Raw genomic sequence first — 11748 nt, forward strand, 5'->3', positions numbered from 1 at the left:
CTACTGTATGCTTTGATATTGATCTGACATAGCACAGAGTACCACAAAAATCCACAAAAAAATTATCATCACTGTTGTAACTTTTTTGCAATTTATCTCAGTCTAATTGCTCTGATATCTACTTATTTTATATATTGATGGTATTGATATATTGAATGAATTACATAAATATAGATAAACAGAAGAAAATATTTTTTTATAGGATTTTCTATTGAAGGACCATCACAAGCAAAAATTGAATGTCATGATAATCGTGATGGTTCTGCAGATGTAAAATATTATCCACCTACACCTGGTGAATATGCAGTTCATATTTTATGTAATAATGAAGACATTCCAAAATCACCTTATATTGTTCAAATCCTTCCAAAAACTGATTACTTCCCTGAAAAGGTAAGAAAAATATACAATAATTTAATGTTAGTCTGTTAACAATTTTTAAAGTTTGTTATATATAAATTTATCCTTCATAATTTGAATGTATGATAGTTTTAGAGATCCCTTTGAACAATAATTTATCTTTTCTTTTTGTTTGCACAACAATTTATTTACAATTAATAAAATATCACTATTACATTTGGGATATATACAATCAGACCTATCAAAAGTCACAACTTTGGGAATGAAATTTTTGCAGTATGACTTTGTATAGGAAACTGAATTTTTAAAATTTAAATAGTTTTTAATAGTAATTAAAACTAACATTGAGCAAACATTAAATTAAATAAAACTAAATTTAATAAAAAAAAAAAACAAATGAAACAGAAACTATTTACTGCAAAAAAAACTGTTTGAAAAAAATGAAATCACATTAATAATTTTTGAATTTTTATTGCTTCAAAATTATAAGCATCTTTAGAGTTGTTACTTTAGAAATGTTTTATGTTTTGTACATTTTTAGATAAAACTTGCCAAATTTTAATGGCTTATTTATTAAACCACGAATTGTTAAATTTTCATCTTTTTGAAACCATTCAAGCAACTTGTCATTTAGTTCTTGAGATACAAGCTCTGTTTCTTTTAAATTTACTTATTTTTGAATCATCAATAAACTGTTTTATGATTTTTCATATTGTAAGATAATGGATAGAAACAGCTTTTAAATTTATTTATCTTAATGCAAGTTCTTTGTGATTGAGATACAGTTTAGATATATATGCTTATCCTGAAATATTTTTACTAATAAAAGATAACAATATATGCTTCTCATCTTTCTTTCTCATGTCTTCAAGTACCATAATAAAATATTAGTTACAAAGATTGTTTTATAGTCAAAGTGGCTAAAAATGTATTTATAGTCATACTAACTTATAAGACAAATGGTGTTAAAAATGAAATCAAAACTAATGCAAATAATATTGACTGTTTGCATTAAGAAGTGTGACTATATTTATAGTATAGGCAGCACCAGAGACACTGTCTTGGACACTAAGCACAAAGATGAATTTAGTTTCCCTCCCCTGTATACCCATTAACTATCCGTAACTAAATTTTAAGTAAAGCAATTGCATTTACTATCAGTTTTAATTTAGTAATTTTTTATTTATATTACAAATATAAATAAAAAAAACGCACATTTTACATACAGGTCTTAATCAGATCATAAAATGTGTTTTTGAGTTTTTCTACAGGCAAATTCTCTTATTGCTTCATCAAAAGAAATCATTTTGGTAATTTCTATCTTGAAAGCAATATTACAAGTGAATTTAAGTATGTCTGTTACTTTGTGCTGTGCATGTATTTTTTTTTTTTTTTCTAGTATTACTTGAGGGGGGAGTATAAGGTGAATGCACTTCAAGATGAACGAGTTTGGGAATATGGATTCTAATTCAGTCTTTGAGCTGCACAATTCAGCTGAGTTAGAAATTACTTTTTCCTCAATGCAAATTGCACAAATTGCAAAAGTTTATCTTGAAATCTCATTTTCAAGTGTTTTTTGTAAATTGTTTTATAAAAATCTGATCGCACAAAGGATTAGCACATGGATAAGTTTGAGCAATGTAGACAGAGATATTAATTCTAGTTTTCCTGCTGGACTAGCTGACAGATGAGTATAGTTATTCTAATTAAAAAATAATTAATTCATTCAATTTATTTAAATAATTCTTAGGTAGAAGCATATGGTCCAGGATTACAAAAGTCAGGTGTTGTTCAGGGTCAACCAACAGAATTTACAATTGATAAAAGAAAGGCAGGAGGAAATGCTCCACTTAATGTAACTATTACAGATGAAGAATATAGACCAGTAGACTTGAAAATTCAAGATAACAAAGATGGAACCTATAAATGTAGTTACAAACCAACTAAAAATAATAAGCATACTGTACAAATAAATTATGGTGGAGTTGCTATACCTAAAAGTCCATTTAGGGTATGAATATATTAATTTTTAGATTAAGAATATATTTATTAGTTATTGAAGATGTATTATACATAATTTTTTTTTAGAATCAAACTTAGTATTAAATCATCGTAAATACTAACATAACATATATATAATCATTATGTAAACATATTAACAGTAAGAAAAATCTTTAATGAACATTTGTTTAGAATATTATCTTGAATAATATGATTAAAGAAATTAAAAATAGTTTACATTCAACTATTATTAAGTTCTTTTAAAATAAAATTAATCCTGGGTGATTGTAATTAAAGTATCCCTATTCAACAATGTCTAGAAAAATATTTATTCGTCCAAATGTAAAAAATCTGGTATGGTGACATTTCAGAACATGCATAAGACATTTTCATTAAAAATAGTATATAAAAACTTTCCACTGTAATATTTTTGGCACTGCAAACATTTTATTTGTACAAGACATTCATGCTATGCACAGACTTTAATGATTTAGAAGTTATTGCTCAATATGGTCCCAATTCTGAAAACACAAAACCAAAAGGAAATTAAACAATATATGTAATGGCAAACCATAATTGATTCTCTGTGATATATTTCATATTCAGTGTGATATTGTCTGTCAAGGATGGAAAATTTGCAAGATGTCCTAAATAAAATGTTTTTTTTTTTTTGTTTCCACAATCAAAAATCACAAGGATTAAGATATGGAAAGCAAGGTGGCCAGGGAATACGAAATGCACAACTAATCACTCTATTATTGGTGAAAAGTTGTAGAAACTGCTGTATGCAATAGAGGCACTCCATCTTGCATGAAAGTGATTGACTAAAGGTATTAGCTCTGTTGTTTTTAGGGAATGACCAAGTGTTTAGCATCTTGTATCTACTACCATCACAGATCATGTCACATGTTCATTGAGATTAGTTTCTTCAAAGAATAGTTCAAGGATAAATTTTGCTATTAATCTAGACTAAACTGTAACTTTAGATGAGTGCAGTAGAATCCACTAGAAAATATGAGGGTTTTCAGTGGTTCAAATGTGGCAGTTACAGATTTAATGGCCCATCATAATTGAGTTAAAAGTGTTCCACTGAGACAAAAATGTGTTACACTGTTCCACAAGATCTTCCACAATCACAACATATTTTATTCCCATGGTATTTTATGATTGACTCATTAATAATTCATTTAATTCATTGTATTTATGAATGTATTAATGATGTAGAACATATCAAAAATGTCTTCTGAGCTTTTCATACAGTGAACTTCTATTCAGAAATATACATTTATACAGTACAAACACACTTGTAGATTATTGACATTTTAGATAAGTTTTCTATATTTCTTTACTCTATATATTACAATGAATATTTTAAGACCTTAATATTTCACATTAATTTTTACTTTTATTTCTTATATATTTTGAATTGTAATAATAATTTTTATCATTAAAAACAAACGTAATTTTTAACTTAATTATTAAAAATTTAATAACTTTTTATATATTTTTGGTGAGTTTGGTTCATCAGAAAAATAATTACAATACAATTGTAATGCTTAAGGTTCTTTGTGATTGAGATACAGTTTAGATATATATGCCAATCCTGNGATATGTTATAAAATAAGTTTTCTGATAAAATCAAGATGCATAAATAATATATAAAAGTTATATAAGGGATAAAATCATACAAATATTAAAATAATTAATATTTGTATAATTTTTTAATACATTTGTTAACCATCCAAAATATTTCTAATTAAATGTTGAAATTAAAATGTATTATATATAGTTAAATTTATTTAAAAACCAATGCTTTTTTGCTAGTATTATAATACCTGAATTAATATATTTTTAATGAATTTGCTTAACAATTGATATTTTTTTTGTGGTTTTAATTACAATTGATACATATTCATAGGTCCAAGTGTCTGAACCTACTGATGCAGGTAAAGTTAAAGTATTTGGACCAGGAGTAGAAAAAGGAGTTAAGGCTCAAACACCTACACATTTCAACATTGATTGTCGAGATGCGGGACCAGGTAAAGATTTTATCATAATTTAATAAATATAATGTTTTTTATTGATTAATAATATGTTGTCTTTATTCAAATAATAACTGGTTTGTTAAAAATAATATTGAAGTTATGATATTGCAATTTAATTAAAATTAACTGACAATTTAACAACTTTGTTTTATAATAAATTAACTAAAGTTATTAGTCTTTAAAACTTGGAACCATATCATAAAAGTTGACAAAAAGAGGAAAACACAGTTATGTTTAAGGCTCTACTCGAACTTATTAATACTGAAGTGGCAGTTCAGCACAAACCTTCTTTGTAGTATCTTCTAAACAATTTTCCTGTAGCTTATTATCTTGATAATGACTAACGTTTTCGATCCTTCAGCTGAATCTTTTTCAGTCAAACATAAACATTGTGTTTTAAAAATGTTCTGTTAATTGAATGCATCTCCAGATTAAATTTGATGTGCGATGTCATTGTTATAAAGAAGGACACAAGATATTAAACCCATTTCAAACTGTTTTCTTTAAATTTTTAAATGTTTTTAACCTGAAGATCCAGCTGAAGGATTGAAAACATTAGTTGTTATCAAGATAACAAGCTACTGGAGAAGTGTTTAGAAGGTACTACAAAGAAGGTTTCGTGCTGTGTTTAAGGCAACCAAAAGTTTAGTAAGAGATGTTTTTGGATCTTTTGCAGCTTTCAGCACATTTAATATTTTGAATTGAAAGTTGAAGTTACATGGTATTCTGAAGATATATGTAATTTGGAAAATTTTTTAAAATTTTTACAAAAATTTACAAACTTTGAGATAATGTTAAGCTGACTAAATAACAATTATTTATGAATTAAACACACATATTTTTAAATAAGCACATATAATATAAAATATTGTGAGACCATGCTATTATAATATATACTTAGTACAATTCATCAGCTACCTTACCATGTAAGTGGAAATTTTTATACATATATTCAATACATTCACCATAAAATATAAACTTAGGATATAGAGATCCTTTTGAATATTTTGATAGTATGAAAAATCTAGAGAGTCTATTAGCACAAACACAGTAACACAACTTGTAACATGAAAATTGCTCTAGTATTATATTTCTTAATAAAGAATGATTCCAACATGTCATAACATTGGAATCACATACCCATTTGCACTACTGAAGTTCAGTCCATGTTCTAGTGCAGTTGAGGGGGCGATTAGTAACAATTTATATTTTGGGGGCAAAAACAATCTTCTGGGTGATATAGTAAAACACATTAAGAATAATTAGATATTTTATTCATTATATCGTACAATAATTAAACAAATAACATTATACTAGTCACTAGTCTATTCAATGCAGTACGAATTTTGCATTAGCCTTGGTCCTCGGCATTGAAATTTTGAAGTGAAGGGGGCGATACTACATAACAGTTTTATTGAAGGGGTGGCAATGATTCATTAGAGGTTGAGAAACACTGTTCTAGTGGCTGTGTAATGTTCATTGACTCTCTTGTCCATACTATAACAGGTAGAAGTAATTGGGCTGCAATTTGAAAAAATTGTAGACCCTATAAATTCCCACTGTTACCTGTCCATCTGTTTTTCCTTAATTCGAGAATGGAGTTAGATAGATGAAAGACAAAACTAGATATGGAAACTTTAGGAGCAGGAGGCTCTGATTAACTATATATGAATTTCCAATGCAAACAAGAAATCACATTATTTCAATTAAAACATTTTACCCTGAAAAGTGTTAGACAGATGACCAGCACAACTCTATTGTTAAAATAAAAGTGTGATGTACAGGGACAAGCCACTACCAATTTGAGGTGGAGAGTATATATATTTTAAATTAAATAAAATATGATTAAAAATTGCAGCTTAGCTTTGTGATGTCACAATAANGCAGGAGGCCCAATTAACTATATATGAACTTCCAATGCAAATCGGAAGTCATGTTATTTCAATTCAAAACTTTCCCCTGAAAGTAGTTAATAGATGGAAAAGTATGACTCCATTGCTAATGGAAAAGTATGATGTACCATACAGGGGCAAAACACTACAGTACTAATTTGAGGTGGAGAGCATATCTTTTAAATTAACTAAATTAAAAATATGATTAAAAAATTGCAGCCTAATTTCTCATTTAATAGTATTTTATAATACAGACATCTGCTTTATCATTAATTCAATGCCTGTCTTAATCTTTTAAAATGTTCATTATCCATGAGATTTCCTTTGCAACCAATTCATAAAAGTGCCACCACACAATAATTATTGGTTGCATTGTATATAAATTAAGACCTTACTCCAGTCTTGATGTAAAGTCTTAATTTATACATAATGCAACCAGTAATTGGTTTATAGTGTAGAATATTTGCTTTTAGTTTTTGTAGAAAATTTTTTTGAATTACATAACTCTGACAAAATTCTTCTGAATTACATACATCACATGACTCCTACATTTGATTTGAAATATTAAATAAGCTGAAGCTGGACCAAGTAAAGATCTGAAAACGTTTTTCTTTTACTAAACTTTTGCCTTAGACTAGTCAGTAAATAACTGTTTATTGAAGTGTAACAAATCCAGTAGCTTAAATCAGGGAATTTCATGATTTTACCCTCATTCAAACAACATTTGCCAATAAGTTTTTTATTAGTTGAAAAATTATTTTACAAATAAAAATTTTACTGTATAACTGGTTTGTTAAAAATAATATTGAAGTTATGATATTGCAANCACATACCCATTTGCACTACTGAAGTTCAGTCCATGTTCTAGTGCAGTTGAGGGGGCGATTAGTAACAATTTATATTTTGGGGGCAAAAACAATCTTCTGGGTGATATAGTAAAACACATTAAGAATAATTAGATATTTTATTCATTATATCGTACAATAATTAAACAAATAACATTATACTAGTCACTAGTCTATTCAATGCAGTACGAATTTTGCATTAGCCTTGGTCCTCGGCATTGAAATTTTGAAGTGAAGGGGGCGATACTACATAACAGTTTTATTGAAGGGGTGGCAATGATTCATTAGAGGTTGAGAAACACTGTTCTAGTGGCTGTGTAATGTTCATTGACTCTCTTGTCCATACTATAACAGGTAGAAGTAATTGGGCTGCAATTTGAAAAAATTGTAGACCCTATAAATTCCCACTGTTACCTGTCCATCTGTTTTTCCTTAATTCGAGAATGGAGTTAGATAGATGAAAGACAAAACTAGATATGGAAACTTTAGGAGCAGGAGGCTCTGATTAACTATATATGAATTTCCAATGCAAACAAGAAATCACATTATTTCAATTAAAACATTTTACCCTGAAAAGTGTTAGACAGATGACCAGCACAACTCTATTGTTAAAATAAAAGTGTGATGTACAGGGACAAGCCACTACCAATTTGAGGTGGAGAGTATATATATTTTAAATTAAATAAATTAAAAATATGATTAAAAAATTGCAGCCTAATTTCTCATTTAATAGTATTTTATAATACAGACATCTGCTTTATCATTAATTCAATGCCTGTCTTAATCTTTTAAAATGTTCATTATCCATGAGATTTCCTTTGCAACCAATTCATAAAAGTGCCACCACACAATAATTATTGGTTGCATTGTATATAAATTAAGACCTTACTCCAGTCTTGATGTAAAGTCTTAATTTATACATAATGCAACCAGTAATTGGTTTATAGTGTAGAATATTTGCTTTTAGTTTTTGTAGAAAATTTTTTTGAATTACATAACTCTGACAAAATTCTTCTGAATTACATACATCACATGACTCCTACATTTGATTTGAAATATTAAATAAGCTGAAGCTGGACCAAGTAAAGATCTGAAAACGTTTTTCTTTTACTAAACTTTTGCCTTAGACTAGTCAGTAAATAACTGTTTATTGAAGTGTAACAAATCCAGTAGCTTAAATCAGGGAATTTCATGATTTTACCCTCATTCAAACAACATTTGCCAATAAGTTTTTTATTAGTTGAAAAATTATTTTACAAATAAAAATTTTACTGTATTTATAATTCATATTACTCATATCATTAATTTTCATCATCATCATTATTATTATTAAATCAAAATGTAAAATTTGTTCTTGAACATATATTAGTAACTTTATAAATCAATATTGGAAATTATTAGTTCTTATATTTATCAATTACTAATAAATTACTAATACTTAAAATTTTTTTTTAATATTTTAAAAGTCATGTCTTTTATTTATTTATTTTTTAAGAGTTTTTCCAAGAAATTTTAAAACTATAATTTAGAAATTTACCAATGTCATATTTTTATTTAATATTAAAAATATTAATATATTTGTTAAATGTGATCAAATAAGTTAAATGTGATCAAATACAATAAATTTACAATAAAATTTAAAATCCAAGATTTCTTTTACTTATAATTTCAAAGTATTCTTCATAGGTTCATGTAAATGCTTTTTTTCTTTTTTATCAAACTCTAAAAATAAATGAATAAAAGTGTGAATTAAGCATTTATATGAATCAAAATAGGAATGCATTTATTTCCTATATGAATCTGTCTTTAATCTACTGAACTGTATCCAAACTCATTATTACAATATGTTGAAATTAATATAATTGAGTAAAAGAGAAATCTAGATTACATAAAATTTATTGATTTTACTTATTTTTAAAAATTTTATCATTGGTTGTTAAAATATTTCCATTTTGTCATACTGTAATTCTGAACAGATATTTATTTTTTTAAATTATAAAAAAAAGTCTTTTAAAATATTTTAATATTTCAGTTATAAATTTATTAATTTCCACATTTATATCAGGTGCTATAAAAGTGAAACTTACAGATGAAAAAGGAAACACCATTCCAGTTAAATTGCAGGACAATGAAGATGGAACATATACTTGTGATTATGTTGCCCCAAATCCAGGAAATTATAAAGTAAATATTGTATTAACTCACTCATAATTCTAACTAATTACTATCTTCAAAACTATGCCATAAACAATTTTTGATTTATTTTCCTTAATAAAATCTTTTTTGTGTATCATTAAGGATATAGTTCTTAGAATCCAGAAAAAATATTAGAAAGTTATAATTTTAATGCAATTAAAAAACTATTAAAAGAAACTTTGATAGCTATTACATAAAGAAGAATGTATTAAATACAGTATTTATATCAAGTTTTAGACCTGATCATTTTCAAGTTTTTTGCAGAGTGCTCATTAAAGTTTTAAAAATATTAGTATAATAAAGATTCAAATAGTAATCAAAGATAGAATATAGAATAAACTTAAACACTGTAATAAAACATAAATAAATACTGTATTGATTACTTTATAAAATAAATTTTAATTACAAATTTTACTTTTAACAATTATTTTCTGATCATTAGTAATAGTGAAAACACTATCTTTTAATTTTTTGTTGTTTTATGTGAATAATCAAACATCCAATAACTGATATTATGCAAAACATCTCATTTGATTATATTTTCTTATATAATGTCAATGACTATTAAGTAATATTTTTAGTATTTTTATTTTATACATATAATAAATATATATAATTTATAAACAACAAATGGGAATAATACATATATATTATTTTCATTTGTTGTTTATAAATTTATTTCCTTAGAAGACTTATTGCTAAGATGCAAATGCAATTTTGAAAGAATCTAATTGAGATTTAGCAACTTTAACATTTTGTTGTTGACAATATTAACAGTTAATATAAGCGTATTTTATTTAACGTATTAAACTTATTATTTAATGTTCTCATAATTTAATAAATAAAATGAAGTATTATTTATTTTAAAATCAACTATTATAAAACTACTCATTCTATTTTGTTTTATTCAAATTTTAAAACTCAAAATTTAATTTTTATTAGAAGTTTTTTTTTCTTTTATGATTAAAACTGATGTTTTTATTTAATTTGATTAATAAAAATAAACAAAGTTTTAATTTATTTCAGGTTAGTGTATCTTATGCTAATATGGAAATTCCAAACAGTCCTATTAAAGTTACTGTAGGTTCAAAAGTTGATGTCAGCAAAATAAAAGTGGATGGTCTTGAACCAAGTATGTTTTATTTATTCCAGTATCTCTTTAAATATAAATTTAAACTAATAAATTTATAATTCACTTTGCCTATTTTTAGTTATTATTTTAAAATTAACAGAAAACAATGTATCTCACAATTAAAGTGAATTGTTATAGAAGCAATAAATATTTTTTGGTTAAAATATGTCCATTGACAGATTTATTTATTTATTTTGCTAAATATATGAAATACACAAAAATGAATACTTATATATCTTTATTCCTCAGTCTACTTAAATATTAATTAGAAATTGACTTGTACTTTCTATTTAAAATTTGCTAACTTTTAAGCTTCCATAAAATATGCATAACAGTACACTATTTAACAATGGGCAATTTTGACCATAAAATATTATCAGAATTACAGATCAAAATATATTCTAAGGAACATTCAACTGCTTATCTTCTAAAGCATTTATTATAAATAATTCATTTGTTAAATATAAAAAAATATATTTAATCTATTAAGAATTTTAGTGGAGATATATAATATACAAATTCTTGAAAATAGAAAAATTTATAATTTTTATTTCTTATGAAGATGAATAATTAAACTTCTATAAAACGATATTTATATCAAGAGCATAACAAAAAATATAATTAAATGATATATCATTTTGGATAGTTCATTTTCAATTAATAATAGTGACTTTTTAATTTTTCTTACATATCATAAGTAATATTCAAACTCTGCTAGAATTTCTTAAATAGCTACCTCTTCATTTTGATTTTGTATTTTTTCTAAAGTTTAATATGTATATAATGTGACATCCAGCAAACTATGTATGTATGTGTATATATATATATGTAGTTTAATATCATATATATATATTAATAATAATAATCTTTATTAGCATAAAGGGAAGTGTCCCTGTTGCAGGGGGCCATACAATGGGATATTATAAATTTTTAATAATATTTACATAATATACAGGATATCAGTATCAAAAAATTCGATAGTTATAATAATATTATTTACATTAACAGTCAGATGTACAATGTTGGTAATATTTAATATACTGGCTCAGATTTACAACATTTTTGTGATTTCAATGAAAAAGTTATACAGACTGTAGAGATCTTTTTTATTCAGTTCAGACTGTTTAAAATATTTCTATAATCTTGAGATGAGTCGTTTTGGAGTATTCGGGAGATGTTAAAAGATTCACGTATCCCTGAAAGACGTTGACATTTTTGGAGTGTAATCATTCATTATTTGAATTATTTGTTTATATATTATATCAAAATTTAGGTTA

The 11748-nt window shown here is 25.5% G+C and overlaps 1 protein-coding gene across 1 annotated transcript in view; it reads left to right on the plus strand.

Moving 5' to 3' along the window:
* LOC111637673 (filamin-A-like) overlaps nucleotides 1-11748 on the plus strand; it is a 96324-nt gene that overhangs the window by 32620 nt on the left and 51956 nt on the right. The window contains exons 11-15 of the mRNA XM_023383228.1: nucleotides 203-393; nucleotides 2111-2371; nucleotides 4280-4400; nucleotides 9209-9327; nucleotides 10366-10471. Coding sequence (XP_023238996.1) covers nucleotides 203-393; nucleotides 2111-2371; nucleotides 4280-4400; nucleotides 9209-9327; nucleotides 10366-10471 — 798 coding nt within the window. The remainder of the gene's footprint in view (nucleotides 1-202; nucleotides 394-2110; nucleotides 2372-4279; nucleotides 4401-9208; nucleotides 9328-10365; nucleotides 10472-11748) is intronic.

This window comes from Centruroides sculpturatus, unplaced genomic scaffold (assembly GCF_000671375.1).
Source record: "Centruroides sculpturatus isolate CEXI.00-Female unplaced genomic scaffold, Cexi_2.0 scaffold53, whole genome shotgun sequence".
Classification (NCBI taxonomy): domain Eukaryota; kingdom Metazoa; phylum Arthropoda; class Arachnida; order Scorpiones; family Buthidae; genus Centruroides; species Centruroides sculpturatus.